This window comes from Aspergillus fumigatus, chromosome 6 (genome assembly GCF_000002655.1).
Source record: "Aspergillus fumigatus Af293 chromosome 6, whole genome shotgun sequence".
Classification (NCBI taxonomy): domain Eukaryota; kingdom Fungi; phylum Ascomycota; class Eurotiomycetes; order Eurotiales; family Aspergillaceae; genus Aspergillus; species Aspergillus fumigatus.
The window spans coordinates 1,332,890-1,351,021 of record NC_007199.1 but is presented as its reverse complement, the minus strand read 5'-3'; the positions used below and the strand labels follow the sequence as shown (position 1 = coordinate 1,351,021).

At 45.3% G+C, this 18,132-nt stretch overlaps 7 protein-coding genes across 7 annotated transcripts; 3 read left to right on the top strand and 4 right to left on the bottom strand.

The window, feature by feature from the left end:
* Positions 1-1,023: 1,023 nt before the first annotated feature.
* On the top strand, positions 1,024-2,465 carry AFUA_6G06350 (proteasome core particle subunit alpha 7; the record flags this gene model as incomplete). Its single annotated transcript, XM_745434.2, has 5 exons — positions 1,024-1,312; positions 1,378-1,443; positions 1,498-1,656; positions 1,748-2,074; positions 2,124-2,465. The coding sequence occupies exons 1-5, from the start codon at positions 1,310-1,312 to the stop codon at positions 2,463-2,465; spliced, it is 897 nt and encodes a 298-aa protein (XP_750527.2). The 5' UTR covers positions 1,024-1,309.
* A 212-nt stretch (positions 2,466-2,677) lies between these two features.
* AFUA_6G06345 (lumazine synthase RIB4) lies at positions 2,678-3,602 on the bottom strand (the record flags this gene model as incomplete). Its single annotated transcript, XM_745433.2, has 3 exons — positions 3,405-3,602; positions 3,179-3,344; positions 2,678-3,086 (listed from the first exon to the last, which is right to left on the bottom strand). The coding sequence occupies exons 1-3, from the start codon at positions 3,445-3,447 to the stop codon at positions 2,678-2,680; spliced, it is 618 nt and encodes a 205-aa protein (XP_750526.2). The 5' UTR covers positions 3,448-3,602.
* A 47-nt stretch (positions 3,603-3,649) lies between these two features.
* On the bottom strand, positions 3,650-7,778 carry gfa1 (glutamine--fructose-6-phosphate transaminase (isomerizing) GFA1). Its single transcript, XM_745432.2, has 6 exons — positions 6,399-7,778; positions 6,257-6,327; positions 5,972-6,203; positions 4,482-5,875; positions 4,262-4,423; positions 3,650-4,207 (listed from the first exon to the last, which is right to left on the bottom strand). The coding sequence occupies exons 1-6, from the start codon at positions 6,401-6,403 to the stop codon at positions 3,987-3,989; spliced, it is 2,085 nt and encodes a 694-aa protein (XP_750525.1). The 5' UTR covers positions 6,404-7,778; the 3' UTR covers positions 3,650-3,986.
* A 1,176-nt stretch (positions 7,779-8,954) lies between these two features.
* set1 (histone methyltransferase SET1) lies at positions 8,955-13,338 on the top strand. The gene is made up of 2 exons (XM_745431.2): positions 8,955-13,158; positions 13,219-13,338. Exons 1-2 carry the CDS (start codon positions 9,537-9,539, stop codon positions 13,320-13,322), a joined length of 3,726 nt encoding a protein of 1,241 aa, XP_750524.1. The 5' UTR covers positions 8,955-9,536; the 3' UTR covers positions 13,323-13,338.
* A 531-nt stretch (positions 13,339-13,869) lies between these two features.
* AFUA_6G06330 (RNA methylation protein TRM112) lies at positions 13,870-14,339 on the bottom strand (the record flags this gene model as incomplete). The annotated part of the gene is made up of 2 exons (XM_745430.1): positions 13,870-14,100; positions 14,154-14,339. 2 exons carry the CDS (start codon positions 14,337-14,339, stop codon positions 13,870-13,872), a joined length of 417 nt encoding a protein of 138 aa, XP_750523.1.
* A 278-nt stretch (positions 14,340-14,617) lies between these two features.
* AFUA_6G06328 (small ubiquitin-related modifier domain-containing protein) lies at positions 14,618-15,832 on the bottom strand (the record flags this gene model as incomplete). The annotated part of the gene is made up of 1 exon (XM_001481404.1): positions 14,618-15,832. The coding sequence occupies one exon, from the start codon at positions 15,830-15,832 to the stop codon at positions 14,618-14,620; it is 1,215 nt and encodes a 404-aa protein (XP_001481454.1).
* Positions 15,833-16,192: 360 nt separating this feature from the next.
* On the top strand, positions 16,193-16,981 carry AFUA_6G06325 (U4/U6-U5 snRNP complex subunit LSM6). Its single transcript, XM_745429.2, has 2 exons — positions 16,193-16,469; positions 16,527-16,981. Exons 1-2 carry the CDS (start codon positions 16,364-16,366, stop codon positions 16,715-16,717), a joined length of 297 nt encoding a protein of 98 aa, XP_750522.1. The 5' UTR covers positions 16,193-16,363; the 3' UTR covers positions 16,718-16,981.
* The last annotated feature ends 1,151 nt before the right edge of the window (positions 16,982-18,132 follow it).

Genomic DNA, 18,132 nt, shown 5'->3' with positions numbered 1-18,132 from the left:
GCTAGGTTAGCTAGCTTAAGGCCCCTTAATTTATTATTATACTAGTCTATAGCTGCCCTTAACCTCTAGATAAGTTAAGTAAAGCTAGCCTAGTTTAGTATAATTATTAGGGTAGTATTATTAGTAACACCTAGTAGTATAGAGCTAGGATTATAGTTATATATAGGTGTTATACTACTAGTCTAAAGTAGTTAGGATATATTTACTTCTAGAGTCCTTAACTTACTAGCTACCTAATCTATAGAAGGGGGATTACTATATAGGCTTCCTATAGGGGACCTATAGCTATACTTAAAGGTTAATTCTTAATTAAATTCTAGATACTAGTTTAGTAGGCCCTTAGAGTCCCTATTATTAGACTAGTTAGTATATTATTAAATATTTATATCTAATAGGCTGCAGGGGAAGTGGTTTAAACTATAAGATAATTAGAGGTAATTAACCTAAGGGGTCCTAGCTAGTGATGTAATAGTAACTAGGCTATAACTATGGGTAGGAATACTAGGTTTTAGGGATATATAGATATATTAGTGAAAATATATATATGTTAATGATCAGAATAAACTACTTAGTCTCCCCTAAGCTATTTAGAACTCCTATTTCTACTAAGTATATTTAGAATTGGGTATATAATTACCCAAGTAAGAGGGGGCTTGCCGCTGGCGGCTCGCTGGGCTTACATTGTTCTGAGCATGTGACATTTAATGCTAGCAAGCTATTCACAAAGGGTAGTTTTAGGTACACCATATATCTAGGCAGCTTTTAATTTTGATTTAACTTTCTTCTCTTTCCAAGCAGTAATTGCCATTTATAGACAGGCTTCCTTAGATAAAGGCATTTTGTATGGAGATAATAAAAAAATGATGTATTGAAGAATATTGATTTAGGAGAGCAGCAGGGGCAATAAAAAATTCATGGTTCGGTCGTATTCGCGGCTCGGCCGTGGGTTACGTTAACTTAATAATGACTTAGTCATATCCATGCATTATTTTCATACATACATCATAAATCATGTGATAATAAGTGTTCGCAGCTAACATACAGTATTGATAGGCAGAAACCCCGTGACGCGACCATAGCTACCTACCTCAGCACCCAACATCTTTGGAGCGAGGAAGTTTAGCTTGCACATACTGTGGTTATATCTTATCTTGACCCCTCATATACCACTGAAATCTGACCCATTAACTTCACCGCACTCTCTTTCACTTTAATTGTTTCCCCCGGAGTATTTGTCTCGTTAGTTGATACTCACCTTCCTGCCACTGCTCTCATCTCACCCCGTGGTTGTCAGTCCAACGTAACAGCTATGGTTCAGTCCCTCTCTCCTCTGCTGATCTTGAAATATCCAAGAATCTGACATCAACTCCATTATAGACATCTATCGGTACTGGATATGATCTATCGAACTCCGTCTTTTCTCCAGACGGTCGCAATTTTCAGGTATTCTTGATATACTCCATTTAGCGAGCTAGGAGGTACTCATACATGCTGCAGGTGGAATATGCAGTCAAGGCGGTCGAAAATGGAGGGACAGCTATCGGTATTAGATGCAAGGATGGAGTTGTGCTGGCGGTAGAAAAGATCGTCACGAGTAAGCTTTTAAAGCCAGGTGCGAATAAGAGGATCGCGACAGTGGATCGCCATGTGGGCATTGTAAGGCAACGATAATGTTTTTCATATTGACAGAGCAGCGTCTCATTGCTACGAACCAGTGCATGCTAATTCGTATATGGACGTGTTCCAGGTCTCGGCGGGATTAGTCCCAGACGGTCGTCACTTCGTGTCGCGAGCTAGAGACGAAGCTTCCTCGTGGAGAAGCGTATACAAAGGACCCATCCCGATCTCCGCCCTGGCCAATCGTCTTGGCAGTTATGTCCAAGCTTACACTCTCTATTCCAGTGTACGACCATTTGGGGTTACAGCTATTGTCGGAGGTTGGGATTCTGAAACCGAACTTGCTGTTGATGGTCAAGTAGGAACCGGACCGGCTTCGGGTTCCGGCGGTAAGACTTCAGATGCGAAGGTTGGTGGGCCGGGTCTTTATATGATCGAGCCCAGTGGGTTGTACTGGGTAAGTGATCGTGGACGTTCAACCTCCTTTCTCGTGCTAAGTCTATAAGGGTTACTATGGCGCGGCCACTGGTAAGGGGAGACAGGCCGCGAAAGCTGAACTTGAGAAATTGGACCTAGCCTCCGAAAAGTTGACTTTGCTCGAGGCCGTCAGAGAAGCCGCCCGTATCATATACGTGGCCCACGAAGATAGCAAGGACAAGGAGTTTGAGTTGGAGATGTCTTGGATTAGCTCATTAGACGGTCCGACCAAAGGGAAGCATGAAGCGGTACCTAGGGAACTTCTTGAAGAGGCCGAAAAGGCTGCGAAGAGAGCTTTGGAGGGGGAAGATGAGGACGAGGAAGAGACAACAAAGAATGATGGCAATGGAGGCGAGCGAATGGAGGAATAGATTCGCAAATTAAAGATTACTACCGGACAATACAACACAAGGACAATCAGATCCCTTCAAGACGGCCAAGGGTTTAATCATCGTCAACTTGTATTTTGGGCCCAAAGAGGTCTTTTCTGGGGCCATTACCTCTCTATCGAGCGACAGGGATTGTAAATGCGCCTACCTCTGGTTCTGCATGAAGGTATTTGCCTTTGCTAATTGCCGTGAGACTAAACAATTTTTCCTTCTACCCAGTCTCTTCTCTTCAAACCAAGTTCCACGGCGGCTTTACCCCAATCCTCACCATGATTGTGCATTCCCTTCTTGCCAAGACCAGCTCTTTCCAGGCCTTGTTCTTCCGTCAGAACAGTGAGCACTCCGAAAATTACTGGCACGCCAGTATCAAGTTGAACACGCATCAAACCATGAGACACCGCATCCGCAATGTACTCAAAATGCATTGTCTCTCCCTTGATGAGAACACCGATAGCAATGATGGCGTCAAAAGGCTTAGCTGCAGTCGAAGTTGGCGATGTCTTACTCAGGTCTGCAGTAGAGGACGATAATAAATCCGTCGCACTGATCCCTCCTGCGGATGATGATCCTTTGGCAGCTTGGAGCTGCGAGGCCGTGTATATCCTGGTAAAGATCTCGGATCAGATAGGCCTACAACAGGAAGGCAGAACACACGGCTGTGTCTCCGTATTGCCTTTGGAATCGCCATGTCTTACCGCTGAGCAGCAAAGGGTAATTCGTAACTGCCGGGCACTGTCTCAAGGGTGATATCCTCTTCAAGTACTCCGGCCGCCAAAAGGCTTTTCTTTGCCCCTTCCACGAGAGGCTGGATTATTGCCATGTTCCACCTGGCATGAACTATGGCAACGCGAAGTCCAGAGCCTTTAGAGAGGGAGATGAAGCATAAGCAAACGCGTCACGGAATACAGATGGATCCCTCACCATCAAAAGGCTGAGCATCCCCTGGCCCTTTCACTGAAGTCATTTCTGGGTACCGATGTTTTCCTCCGAAAGTTCGTAGTCAATAACTCGGGGAAACAGGTCGTTAGGACGAGAGGTTCTGTGGGATAGGAAAGTCTTGTGGGGACCTGAAAGTCACACACCGACTTCCCCGCTTGGTGGGAAATTACTAGCTTTCTGTGCCAACCTGTGCGGTTTCCAGCAAACCCCATATACAGAGTGTCATTACTCACCAGCGCTTTGGCTTAGGATACCGATCTGCGAACCACTGAATAGTTATTGGCACTATGTGACTAAACATATATCAAAGGGAGATAATGTTCCCGGATGTGAACAATGCTATGAGAGTCCCAGGTGTGGCTGTAGTCGAATGGCCAACATTATAATTCGAGAAGAGGTTGATAAGATTAGCATCTAGACTACAATGACCATCCAACTTCTTCTCATTTTCCCGGGGTATGAATGTGTAAGGTGAACAATGCAACAAAGATACTGGAAACCATTCTTTCTCTAAAGCTGGCGTGCCAGATCCACGATCACTAAGTACCATGGGGATATGGTGACTTATTCAACGGTGACCGATTTTGCCAGATTGCGTGGGAAATCAACGTTGAGTCCCTCTCCAACAGCAAGCCAATAAGCAATAAGCTGCAGCGGAATAACGTTGAGAAGTCCCTGAAGGCAGTCAACGGTCTTTGGGACCTCAATCTTTTCGGTCTGGGCGGAAGAGAACTCTGGGTCGTCATGGTTGCAAATCACAATGGGACGACCACCGCGAGCAATCACTGGTGAATGGTTAGAGGTATGTAAAATGAAGGCAGGAGGGAGAGATAGCTAACCCTGTTGATAAGCATTCAGAGATTTCGAGAAAATATTGTCCCTCGTAAGAATCATGATGATGGGTAGATTCTCATCGACCAAAGCAAGGACGCCATGTTTCAGTTCACCAGACATGACGGCCTCACAGTGGAGATAGGATATTTCCTTGATTTTGAGTGCTCCTGCAAGAAGTCATTAGTGTCTGCCAAGTACCTCAAGTGGGGATACCATAATGCTGACCTTCGAGAGCCGTTGGGAATTGACTGCCTCTGCCCAAAAGAAGTAAACTCTTTTGATCCTTAAAGAATTTCGCGCACATCTGTTTGATGGGTTCATTCAATTTCAGTATCTCTCTGAACTGTCCAGAGATTTTCGAAAGACCGTCCATGATTTCCTCCCGCCGCTTTTGCTTCGAAGCGCGATCCTCGCTCAGCGAGAGTGCAAACATGACCATGGCAACGAATTGTGAGGTATAGGCCTTGGTGGAAGCAACGCCAATTTCAGGACCAGCATTGATATGTACACCACAGTGGGTCAAGAGAGAAATGGAAGATCCCACGACGTTGACAATGCCGACAGTCAATGCTCCTCGTTCAAGGCAATAGCGAAGAGCCATTAGTGAATCAGCAGTCTCACCCGATTGGGAGACGAAAACACAAGTATCGTCCCGGAAAACAGGCGCCTGCCTGTCCAAGAAGTCCGAGGCAAGTTCAACTGATATGGGGATTTCAGTGAGCTCTTCAAAGACACCACGTACGGCCATACATGAATGATAGCTGGTTCCACAAGCAATGAAAATGATCCGCCTGCAGCGACGAATGGTGGAAATATACTGCCGGAGTCCCCCAAGTGTGACTTGCTTGTTTGCAACATCCAATCGACCTCTCATGGTATTGACGACTGACTCGGGTTGTTCGAAGATTTCCTTCTGCATGAAATGATCAAATTTGCCCTTCATGATTTCCTGAAGCTCCAGCTCAATTGTTTGGATAGCGCGCACGTTCGAGGTACCATCATCCTTTGTGAGACGGTGGATATTCAGTTGGCCTTCATGGACATGGGCGATATCGTCGTCTTCGAGATAAAGAACTTTCTTCGTGTGCTCAACGATCGCAGAGGGATCAGAAGAAAGGAAAAACTCTGCTGGCTGGGGGATGCCATCATCTGAAAGAAACGCACGCGACTGCGACCGGTGCAGAAGGGATTTATCAGGTGGAGCCAGAAGCCCGGTAGCGGACTTCTTGATAGCTACGTTCTGAGAAGCCTGCTCAGCGGGAAGAGGTCCATCTTCCGAATACTCCACGTCGACGAAGTCCACCTTCATCTTCTTTGACGTCCTCACGCCGATGACGAGCGGAGAACCCTTGCGAGCCGCAATTACCTCATGAGGGTAATGGACAGACTTGATGAGAAGACCAAAAGCACCCGCGAGCTCTTTCACAACAGCCTTGGCGAGAACTGTGAACTCAATATCGGGCTGCTGGTCGTACAAGTATTTCGCAAGCTTCGCAATACACTCCGTGTCAGTTTCAGTCTCAAACCGGAACCCCTTGCTCTCTAGCAGAGCTTTAAGTTCCTTGTAGTTCGTAATGATGCCGTTGTGAACAACTGCGAATTCCCAGTTTGGATCAGACCTGTCGGACAAAATGTGCGTTAGTTCAGTGAATGTATCAGAATTATAGTTGCCCGTCGAATGCCAAATGACTTGCTGAGACCACTGATGCACTTACCGGTGAGGGTGGCAATTCTGGCGAGAGGGTGTTCCATGAGTAGCCCAGCGCGTGTGAGCAATACCAGCATGGGACTCGAAAGTCTTCGTCATATCGGGCTTGGATTCCTCAATAAGCTCCTTCAGTTTCGCGACCTTACCAACTTCCTTGAAGGCGCAAACTTCATTCTTTTTGTCACCGTCCACCGCAAAGCCTGCCGAGTCGTAACCGCGGTATTCAAGTCTGGAGAGTCCTGCATTTCATACTGTAAGATTGCTATTAGAGCAAATGGAGGGAAACCCATACCATTGAGCAACGTATCAATGATGTATTTACGATCTCTCTCGACAAGGTAATTGATGTAGCCGAAGATACCGCTAAATCACGTTAACAAGCCGTATATTGATTATCTTGGAAAGGGAGTAGAGGTCTATCCAAAATGACATACCACATCGTGGAAGACTATTCAGTGGATTTGGATGGGCTCGGAGAAGTCGTAAGGCGAGACTAGGGCTCCCAGAGGAAGCTTCTTCCCTGACGAGGAGACCGAAAAGACCGAAAAGGAGGGCGCTTGTGAAGAAAGAAGGCAAGAACACTGGACAATGAGAGTAACCAATCACCAACGAGAAATTAAGTTGATGATATTGCTTGAAGGTAGAGGCGGGGGGAGATATTGGTTGTTGACCGCTGTTGAATTGTTGAGGATGTTCTGCGAGGTTTGAACAAATGGTGGAATGGTGGTAAGGGGAGCAACTGAACGAGCGAAGGGAGGGGTCAATAATGAAAGGCAGAGGGGAGTTGACACAGGATCAACAAGCTGGGAAGAGGGGGAGCTGTTATGTTTTATGTTGCCGTGTTACAGGACAGACCCACCCGCAGGACCAGGGAAGCTGCTACAGATTGGAGCAATGGCGTTCCCATCCTTCCTTTATTAAAGTAAGCAAGTCAGGAAGTGGCCTACAACCATCGGTTGCTGCAGATAGCCACACACACATACATCACACACGTCTTCTGGAATGTCTCACATAGCTCGATTCGAACAAACATTGATGGTTGGCACACATAGGTGTGGAGAGCTACCTATCCCTCAACAAGATGCTAGTGCTGATGCTGACTATCATACTAAATAGATAGTAGTGGGTGTTAAAAATAAACACAGATGGATAGTGTTAGTTAGCTAAAATGTTGCTATATACAGAACAGGTAATTACGTACTATCCTTGGTACTCCTACTCTGTAGTCCCCATCATGTTTAATTTTGGATGGTAATCTCTTTAATTAGGTTCTTCGTGGTCCCATAATAGGAGGGCTCTGTCCATAGAGCATTAAGGTAGTTTTGCGATGGAATGACCACGAATTTGATACCTGTATATATTACCTAAGTACAGTACCTGCAGGAAAATCCGATGTATTCGGAATTTTCCAGTATTGTTTAGTACATTTGGTCTAAGAAGCACAGCCACTGGTCCCATCCTCCTCACTGATCCCAAGATTCTTATATCTTGGATATTGCTGTGTTGCCTTAAATACTAGAGATTTAAAATCACTTCCTAAGGACACACAAAAACATCCGAGAATAGATACCTTATATTAATCAAGTACCTAGTATCTAATATAGGTAAGCACATGACTAGAGTTCCTTACACAACTCTGTACTCTGTAGATACATAGTAAAATAACAATTATCGATTGAGAGACTAAGGTACCTTTATCTTCCCAGACATTACTATTTTTAACTTATGAAATAAGTTTCACATATTGGTGTTACCATTCTTACTTATACACTGTATGGTAAGGTGCCTCTTCTAAGGTACCTACTAAAGAGGTAAGGTATCCATGTGGATTAAGGTTAGTATAATTTCCCATATCTCTTGGGTATCATTAATCAGTCATCTCGGTACAGTGGAATAGTACGCTAATATATGACCACCGACGAACTACACTACCATCTAGTCTTCCATAGCAAAACAACTAAGTAAACTAAGGTATGAATGTTGGACTATCTCAGGCGGCAATAGTAAATAATAGTACACCGTCCAAGTTCCACTACGGAACACAGTTACCATTCCATAAGGACGGAGCACTTCATACGTTCGTTATCTATCCTTCAATTGACTAAGTTGTCTGGGAGCATCTGATCCATCAACCATGTTCCGTGTACCTCAGCTGGCTCTTACCCTCTGCATCTTGCTGTTCGTTCGTCGTGTGTCCTAACAACCTAACAACTACTCGGTAGGGCATTAGTTTCATTTTTTATCTTTTTTTCCATATTTCTAGATCCTTGTTTATTCCATCCTTATCGTCTTTCTTTTTCGGATTCAAGGTTTTGGTTTTTGACACCTTTCACTATCGCAAAGGTACTGGTGCTACCTGAACTCTAGGGTCCCCGAATCGCTCGTAGCTCGATTGGAAGTGCGTGAGACATGAGAAGGGCAGCTGTCGCTTTAAGCACAATAACAACATAAAATCGGACAAAACTGCGAGGGGGCCGGCTTGATGGAACTGACCAAGACACACACGTTGGATTTGTCTCGGTCTCCCCCTAGAATACCACGGCCTGCTACGATTCGCCTCAAGTACAGAATCTCAGTCTAGTGGCAGACGGGCGTTGCTTTCTGATCTCTGGTAACGGGGGTATAGCAAAGCTTGAGCCTGAGGAACTCGACTTCAACCGTTCAAATTTGATTTTAGAATTTCGAGAGACGCTGAAATTCGGGGTGATATCCTCCCAAAAAAGGGCGGAACAAAGGTTTATTCAGTGCATAGTTTCGAGGGGCAACAGTAGTGCATGGATATACATCTATCATGACGACAAATCAGAATCTTGCATACCCCTGTGATGCCATCACAACAACTAACGTAAATGAGTCAGACGAACAGTACGGAGTATAAACACATCAGAATATCGAAATTTGCCTGGAAAGCACGACATGTCACCAGAAAGCCTCAGTGGTCATGGTTTCTGTAAAACTTCACAGGTGGGTATCATGGAACTGGTGACTGAGAAATGGAGTAGTCAGCAATGCATTCCGATATTTGGAGTGGTAGATTTGATAACTAGCCTCTTCTCAACACCACAGTGACATTATAGATGTTCGGTAGTGACGCACTGGACCTGCCATTTTCAAGGGCATCTATCTAGCAGAACTGAGACACAACCCGCGCCGTCTTCATGGAATTAGTTCCTCGTCCACAAGGTCTTTCAGTGACTTGCTTTGTTCGCGTTCCTGGGCCACCAGCCTGACCGCGTCGGCAGGCCTGCTCATTTCCGGTTCAACTCCGCTTTCTGCCAAATACTCAGTACACTATCGAATTATCAAGGTTACTACTTCCACTATTGATAATTTTATTGCTTGTCTTCGTCTCATTCATACGTCAACACTTACTGCTTTCACTTCCCTTTGCTTCTTGCTTCCGGCTTATTAGAATTACCCCCACCGATTGCCCAGCAACCGTTAATACTCGTGCCATCCTGTCAGGAAATATCCCTGGCCGTGGGTCATCGCATAAGCAGATAGACCGCGGTCAAGGATGCTGCGTTCTGATCGCGGCCTGTTCTTTTCCGGCTTGTGAGCCATCTTCCATTATGTCGCGCACATCGGCAGGCTTTGCGGACTTCTTTCCCACTGCCCCGTCGGTCCTTCAACAAAAAAGAGTCAGAGCGCCGCGAGATCGACCTTGCCCCAAGGATCGGCCCGAGGATCAACTTCATGTCCAGGATGACAATGGACAATCGTCCTGCTCTCCTGGAACAAGCGCAGCCAACGTTTCTACGAATGGCAGCCCACCTAGCGTATCAGTATCGGAAACCGGTACGGGTGTAGAGAACTCCGGATGCAAACTCGTTGGAGAAACGAACACGGACATAACGGGTACGGATACATCTATTTTAAGTGCATCGCTTGCTCAGTGTCGTGCAACGCAGGTGAACGAGGCACGGTTCGATAATCTTACCCCGGTCACCAATGCAGAGTCGTCTCCGCCTCGCAAGTTGAGCCCTCATCAATCCAAGTCCGTTGAAGTGGCCGAATACGAATCGAACAAGTTTGCAACCGATGAATCGAAACTTGCTGCTACACCCCTACATACACCGCCAACTCCACGGTCGCAAACATCGCGCAGTGGTGTAATTAAGGGTTGCAAGTTGGTTTACGACCCCGATCTTGAGAAAAGATCATCGAAAGAAAAGAGAAGGAAGCCACAGTATGTGGACTTTGTGGTGAATGAACAAGATGGCTGTTCACCAGACCCACGTCTGAGTATTCTGAATTACACTCGAGGTGCTGGCTGTAAGCAGAAGACCAAATACCGGCCAGCTCCTTATAGACTGAAACAGTGGCCCTATGACACTGCAACTACTATCGGTCCCGGACCCCCCGTCCAAATAGTGGTCACTGGCTTCGATCCTCTGACCCCAGTGGCTCCGATAAACGCGCTTTTTTCAAGCTTCGGTGAGATTTCAGAAATAAATAATCGCACAGACCCGATTACAGGTCGATTTCTTGGAGTATGTTCAGTCAAGTACAAAGACAGCACCTCTTTTCGAGGTGCCGGGCCAGTACCAGCGGCGACCGCGGCCAGGCGAGCCTATGTTGAATGCAAGAAGGAGCAGCGGATTGGGACACGAAGGATTCGGGTTGAACTAGATCGAGATGGTGCTGTCTCAGACAGAATTGTTGCAAGGGCCATCGAGTCTCAGCGAATGGGACATAAGAAGAACATAGTCGGAGAAGAGGCAAAAGTTGAGCCTCAAGCAAAAAAGAATGAACCACCGCCGACAGCTCCCAAAGGCCCTTCAAGGTCTTCCACACGTCCGGTAGCAGCTGTACCTGAAGGTCCAAGGGCGAGCTTTCTCAAGCCCGCCATACCCTCTCTGATAGAGGAAACACCCATATTAGCGCAAATCAAGCGGGATCCATATATCTTCATCGCGCACTGCTACGTTCCTGTTTTGAGCACAACGATTCCGCATCTGAAGAAAAGACTCAAGTTATTTGACTGGAAAGACATTCGATGCGATAAAACTGGGTACTATATCATCTTCGAGAATTCTAGGCGTGGTGAGGAGGAAACCGAGCGTTGTTTCAAAGTATGCCATATGAAGCCCCTTTTTACTTACATCATGAATATGGAAAGCCAGCCCTATGGCAATCCCAACTATGAGCGAAGTCCGAGCCCAGAACGACTCCAAGCAGAGCGACGGGAACGGGCTGAGAGAGAAAGGCTGAAGAAAGAGGCGGATTTGGATCTCGAGGAAGAGAAGAAACAGCGAGCGATTGATTTGGACCCATGCAGAGAAGTCCTGGCTCTCATCGTCCGCGATTTGAAAGATAAACTTCTTGAGGATGTCAAATCACGCATCGCCGCCCCAACATTGTATGACTATCTCGACCCTGACAGACATGCAGCAAGGAGGCGGGCTCTGGGCATTCCTGATCCTGAGGGGATCAGAAGACATACTTTTCGACTCGATGCTGATAATTTTGGATCCAACAATCCCCGGTCTTTCCTACCAGGCGACCGTTCGTTCAGCCCATATGGCCTTAACATACTTGCGCTCCCACGTATCCGAAAGGCTCGTCGTTTGAACCGTGCCAATGCTGCCTTCCTAGATGAGAGGCGGAAGCAGCCTGTTCGGAGAAAGGAAGTACGTCCTCTCTATCACAGACTGCAGCAGTTGCATGATGTCGACGACTCTGATGAGGACCAACGTACTCCGTTCTCGAGGGATATTGATGAACAGGATAGTCGACCACCAAGTCGGATGAGTTCCAGATCTTCAATTTCCGATGACGGCGAGGAATCAGAACCCTTGGATGGCCTAGCTCCCCAAGGCAAAAGGCATGAATCTCGGCTCCTAGGCTTGGAATATGAGGATAGCGGTAACACCCTTAACGAAGCAGTCGACGGGTATTCCCGGCATGATTCGCCTGGTCTCTCCTCTACTCGTAAAAGGAAAAGGGTTGCGGAAGGAATTGACGTGCGTAAACGACCCAAGGAGGAAAGCGAGCGATCACAATTAAATCGCTCTGTGGAGGCTGGAGATACGTTCTACGAGGAGTCTCAGCACTCAGAAGCTGCTGAGCTTGGCACTGTGAAGCCAGAAAACCTCGCTGGCATCGGGGGTAAATTTCTTGGGCGAGTGGAAGACAGGTCAATCAATGAGGATGGTGAGAAAGAGAATATGGAACGGCTGCATATCGAGTCTGCCATACAAGGAGCAAATCTCGGCATTCAGCAGCCATTACCTGACGAATCCACTACTACAAAGAGCCATGAAGACCCGATTACGGAGATCGAATGGGGGGTGTCTAATGATGAACCTCGTCCGACAGTTGTTGATGATGAAACCATAATCTTGGATTTGGACGGCTGGCAGAATCTCGTCAAAGATGAGGAGGATCTCTGCTTCCTTCGCCATGTTCTGGACGGGCAGTCGAGATCCAAGGTTGGAAATCTATCGGCATGGGCTTGGAGACAGAAAGAGATCAAAGCTCTCAACCGTGCCGGTGAGAGTGGGCCGGTCCATCAAGAAACTAGAATACCAGATTACTACGTTTGCAACCCCACTGGAGCTGCTCGGACCGAAGGGAGAAAGAGAATCTTGGAGTCGGAGAAGTCGAAATACCTGCCTCACCGTATCAAAGTTCAAAAGGCTCGAGAAGAACGGGAGGCCAACGCAAAGAGCGATCCTCATGCTTCTTCTGCTGCAGAAGCCGCTAGGATATCCGCGGCGAAGACGATATCTAAATCTACTTCGAGATCGACAAGGGTTAACAATCGCAGGCTGGTTGCAGACATCAATGCGCAAAAACAGGCTCTCCCTATGCAAGGTGGAGATGGTGATGTTCTCCGTTTCAACCAGTTGAAGAAACGAAAGAAGCCAGTACGCTTTGCTCGGTCAGCCATTCACAATTGGGGTCTGTACGCGGAAGAGAACATATCAGCGAATGATATGATCATAGAGTACGTTGGTGAAAAGGTGCGACAGCAAGTGGCAGACATGCGGGAGAGGCAGTACTTGAAGAGCGGGATAGGTAGCAGCTACCTTTTCCGAATCGACGAGAACACTGTTATAGATGCCACCAAGAGAGGAGGTATCGCTCGCTTCATCAACCATAGCTGTACTCCTAATTGCACTGCAAAGATCATCAAGGTTGATGGTAGCAAAAGAATTGTTATATATGCTCTCAGGGACATTGGAAGAGGTAATTCTGACAGACAAGCCAACTGACTCTACATCCGGACATAAGCTAACATATATGCAGATGAAGAGCTGACCTACGACTACAAATTCGAACGGGAATGGGACAGTGACGACAGAATTCCCTGCCTCTGCGGCTCGACAGGTTGCAAAGGGTTCCTTAATTAAGGTCCCCCGAGATACCTCGCAGTTGACTTGGACGTTGCACTCTTTATCTAGTGCAAAAACAAAGCCTTCCGAGTTTCAAGTTCTTTCATTTATTGCGCCGCCATTAGATTCGCTTTGATTCGTTCCCACTTTGTTGCGGTTCATAGACTGATTGTGTTAGCTCCAAACTTTAGCATTACGATGTTATGTTCAGCTTTGAGCAAGTATTCATGTATTCGGCACGAATATCTCATGGCGACTCAGAAGGAATCACACATGCCTTGTACAATAAATTTTAAATCACCCAGTTACTCATCATGGTAGTATGAGAAATAGAAAAATAATAATTCCACAGTGTTGATAATGCAGGTTGTTATGGGCGTAGGTCATACATCCAGAATTTCGGACCCGTTAGGCAAACAGCTACTATTCCTTTAACAAAGGACTGCATTGAATGAGCTAAACAACATGATCTCAGTTCCCCTGAGCAATATTCCTAAGCTCAAACTGCGGGAAACTTGAGATGACAAACCCCATGCAGTATGGTTTCAGACTATTAAATGGGCCGTTAGCAAGCGACTATATAGATGCGGTCAGGTAATCCCAAACCCAAGTGACTTGGCAGAAGGAAATTCGCAATTCCCTCTTTGATCAAATATTCATGACCGCAATTCCCGCACACCAACTTTCCCTCAATAACATGCGTCTCGAGTAGCAACCGATGCAGATCCTTCAATGTCTGCTCGTCATTGAGGGCTTCCCCTTCGGGCTTCTTCTCAGGAAGATTGGAGAATCCAAGCTTGAGAAAGTCAGGAACTACACGTGCCAGACCAGGAGATAGTCCGACCTTACCTCATTCGCAGTCACCCGCAGTCCATCCCAGTCAACGCGAGGAATAATATTGCGTATGAATTCCGGTTGGAAGTCAAGCTCCTCGAGTTCAAGCTCAGCGTCTTGAAAGTGGAGAGGAAATGACGCTGATGATGTCTTACACCCCTTGACGGCGCAAGTTAGAAAATTCGCTGTCACTAACTTCATTGTGTCTAGATCACAGAGTAATATGATGCTGAAGTGAAATTTGAGTAAGTGCGATAAGATAAGGCATACAATCGCATATCTTCACACCCTACGAAAGTGGGTAACCAACTTTATCTCCGCTTTCTTATCTTTTATTCCTTTCAAGGTTCTTTTTCTTATGTACATATATATCCTTAGCTTGTTTCGTGTTAATTACAAAATACAAGATGGAAAGAGGCTTTTAGCAGAGTTCAGCCCCACTGTCTACACCTTCTGGAATATTCAAGAAATCGCCAGTTCTAATACTTGATCAGAACATCTACCAGATCATCATCTGTTATGTCATAGTCTGTGAAGCATGCATTAGGGTCCAGGCAATCACCATCAAACACCAAGTGAATCTTTCGCTCTGAAGGTATGCGCTTTGCGAGCCGGAATGCAGCAATAGCCTGAGAAACAGGTGCATTCGAAGCAACTTTTGTTTCGAACTTATCAAACCCTGGGCACTTGTATACAAGCCTCATCAAATGTTTTTGATCCGATCCCTCGTTCAGGTTCGATTGCGAACCAAGGACAGGCAAAAGTTGATGAGTATCCGGGGCAGCAAGCTTGTCCGTTACAGCCTCCATGTGGATACGCAAGGGTTCCCCATCTATTTGTGAAAACTTGTCAATATCCTCATCACCAGTTGGGGTTTCGCTGGTATTAAGTCCGAGACTTCTGCACGTTGTGACGTCAAATAATCTCCTGCCCTTCCAAGTCAGATATATAGACGCCTGCAGTGCTGGCGATAGATCTTGGCGCTTGCACCAAGCTAGACGGACGTCCCTCAAGGATTGTGACATTTTTCTATGAATTATGAGCGGCTTCGTGCCCTCGATTGGTGAGGTTATAAGTATTTGCACAGTGACATCTTCACTTCTGGGGCCAGAACATTGACGAATGCTAGCGTCTGTGGCTTTCTTCTGGCATCGGGCTTGCGTCTGATGATGCAGACGCTCGTTGTCATTGATGCTCTTGCTATTTCTTTCCATTTTAGACTGGGAAGAATCATCAATATTCATTTTGCAGCGCTGGTCTGATGTAAGTAGGGTAAATTCGGAGTCACGATCCTGATGCACATTCCTGCTGATGGCTAGACCACCCGAATATGTCGTTGCTGGTTTCTGTAGCCCGCTGTCCATGCTTTCGTCCGCCAGAGTGTTGCAGGAAGAAGGCGTCAACATTGAAGGTGCACACCTTTGTCGACTCTTCGATAAACTATTGTGCTTGAAACTATTGTCAAGACCTAAGGACGTGCTTCCCTCTAAACTCCCGTCGTCCAGCAAATGACGGCGTTTCCTTGCCCTGCCATCTTCAGCTGCAGGTTTGTTGGCGCAAACAGATTTCTCCCGAGCCTCTCTGTTCGTAGTGATAATATCGTCGTATACTTGTCCAGCGCGACGGTAGAAGTCAGACGTCACGGGCTCGTCTCCTTTGCTTGCCCAGGAAGGCCTCTTGAAAAATGAACGCATCAGGCCTGTCAGATCGCCGGGCGGCTATATTGCATGAATGATGGAGGTGTTGATCGGTTTGTTTGTTAGAATGATCAGGTTACACAGTGCAAATCTGAGCTGATTTGCAGATAGTGCCACGCATTGGATCAGATTGCCACCTCAACTAGGAAGTCTTTGGCGCATCAATGTGAAAAGAAATGATGCACCTGAGATAAGAGGTAATTCTCTCCTGTGAGTTTTTCTGTTCTCTGTCTTTGTGTCCTTATGTTAGTTTTCAGTTCTGTCTACTTTATCTTATCTATTCTTATTAAACCACAATTGTTTTGTGCAATGGTCACTAGTTAATTTTAGTAGTGTGGGGAAACAAACCTACCGCGTGTAGGCATGGCCAAGGAACATTTCGACGCTCAATTCATTGTCATATGAGAACTCCACCTATTTGTCTTATACTAAAGCTCCAAGTCAAACAGCTAGCTATAAATAATTTTCTTTTACCTCTATCCTTCCTTCTACCCTTTCAAGAATAAGCATACCGGTGTTTACCAAATCATGGAGAACAGTTCCTCATCTGAAGGAAGAGATCCGTCAGCCTTCCTTGGTGAAATAATTGGTGCTCCAGTTACAGTAAAGCTAAACTCAGGTGTTGTCTACAAAGGTTTCTATATAATCTCCATTCTTTGCATATCTATATTCGTGCTGATAATCTCCACAGGCGAACTCCAATCAGTAGATGGTTACATGAATATTGCCCTGGAGAGATCCGAAGAATTTGTGGATGGCAAATTAAAGCGAAGTTATGGAGATGCTTTCATTCGAGGAAATAATGGTCTGTCATGCATTCAGTCATTTCTCGACCCTCCGTCTATACTAATGAACCTAGTGCTTTATATCTCAGCGCAATGATCCATCTTTCCATGATCTTTTATTGTCCTGGCTTACTCTCCATATTTGGTGTCTATGGATGCGCCCAGTGCATTAACTGAACCTTCCTCATTACAAAGTTAGCTGGTAGTGCGACCCTGCTAGGCAGCCAATATGACACCAGGAGCTAGCGCAATGCATGTCCATTTTCCAGATATCTGAACACCATGCGTCTCTCTATATAAAGGGGTTAGCTAAGAAGATACCTCTAATACTAGTTTACCTACAGTATGAGATAGTATGTAGAGATTATATGTGGTTATGAACTTATGGCAGAGGCAGACTATGTGTCACACACTTGGAACAACATAAGCCTAGCAAGCCCCTGGTGGCAAGCCCCCTCTTACCTAGGTAATTATATCCCTGATTATCAAGGTATTGGATCACAGGTAAACAGAAACAGGTTAATGAGGTAGTTGATACTCAGACTGGCTATAGTAATCTATATCTATCTGTTCTAGTTACAGGGCAGACTAGTATAGGCTGGCTCTATAGATAGGATGTAGCTTAAAGACCTTTAAATAGGCTAGGAGAAGGTGTGTCACATGCTCAGAACAACGTAAGCCCAGCGAGCCGCCAGCAGCAAGCCCCCTCTCACTTAGGTAATTATATACCTAATTCTGAATATACTTAGTAGAAATAGGAGTTCTAAACAGCTTAGGGGAGACTAAGTAGTTTATTCTAATCATTAATATACATATATTTCACTAATATATCTATACATCCCTGAAACCTAGTATTCCTACCTATAGCCACAGCCTAGTTGCTATTGCATTACTAGCTAGGACCCCCTAGATTAATTATCTCTAATTATCTTATAGTTTAAACTACTTCCCCTGCAGCCTACTAGATATAAATATTTAATAATATACTAACTAGTCTAATAATAAAGACTCTAAGGGCCTACTAAACTAGTATCTAGAATCTAGTTAAGAATTAACCTTTAAGTATAGCTATAGGTCCCCTATAGAAAGCTTATATAGTAATCCCTCTTCTATAGATTAGGCAGCTAATAAGTTAAGGACTCTAGAAGTAAATATATTCTAACTACTTTAGACTAGTAGTATAATACCTATATATAACTATAATCCTAGCTCCATACTACTAGGTATTACTAGTAATACCACCTTAATAATTATACTAGACTAGGCTAATCTTACTTAGCTTATCTAGGGGTTAAGAGCAGCTATAGACTAGTATAATAATAAATTAAGGGGCCTTAAGCTAGCTAACCCAGCTATATAGGATAGCTATAGGGCCTATACTAGTACTAAGCTAAGAATATTCTTATATAACCTCTCTAAATACTACCTAGCTAAGCCCTAGATATTTAATAATAATATAAATAAGATCTTATATATAACCTCCTAACTTAGTATAGATATTAAGAATGCTTA

What these genes read in the sequence shown, in the direction of transcription:
- set1 (XM_745431.2), top strand. Translation starts at nt 9,537, where the DNA reads ATGTCGCGCACATCGGCAGGCTTTGCGGACTTCTTTCCCACTGCCCCG. An exon ending in TCTCAGGGACATTGGAAGAG is followed by an intron (nt 13,159 to 13,218) that starts GTAATTCTGACA and finishes ACATATATGCAG; the next exon opens with ATGAAGAGCTGACCTACGAC.
- AFUA_6G06325 (XM_745429.2), top strand. Translation starts at nt 16,364, where the DNA reads ATGGAGAACAGTTCCTCATCTGAAGGAAGAGATCCGTCAGCCTTCCTT. An exon ending in CTCAGGTGTTGTCTACAAAG is followed by an intron (nt 16,470 to 16,526) that starts GTTTCTATATAA and finishes TAATCTCCACAG; the next exon opens with GCGAACTCCAATCAGTAGAT.
- gfa1 (XM_745432.2), bottom strand. An exon ending in CATTGATACGTTGCTCAATG is followed by an intron (nt 6,204 to 6,256) that starts GTATGGGTTTCC and finishes TATGAAATGCAG; the next exon opens with GACTCTCCAGACTTGAATAC. An exon ending in TCTGAATGCTTATCAACAGG is followed by an intron (nt 4,208 to 4,261) that starts GTTAGCTATCTC and finishes ACCATTCACCAG; the next exon opens with TGATTGCTCGCGGTGGTCGT.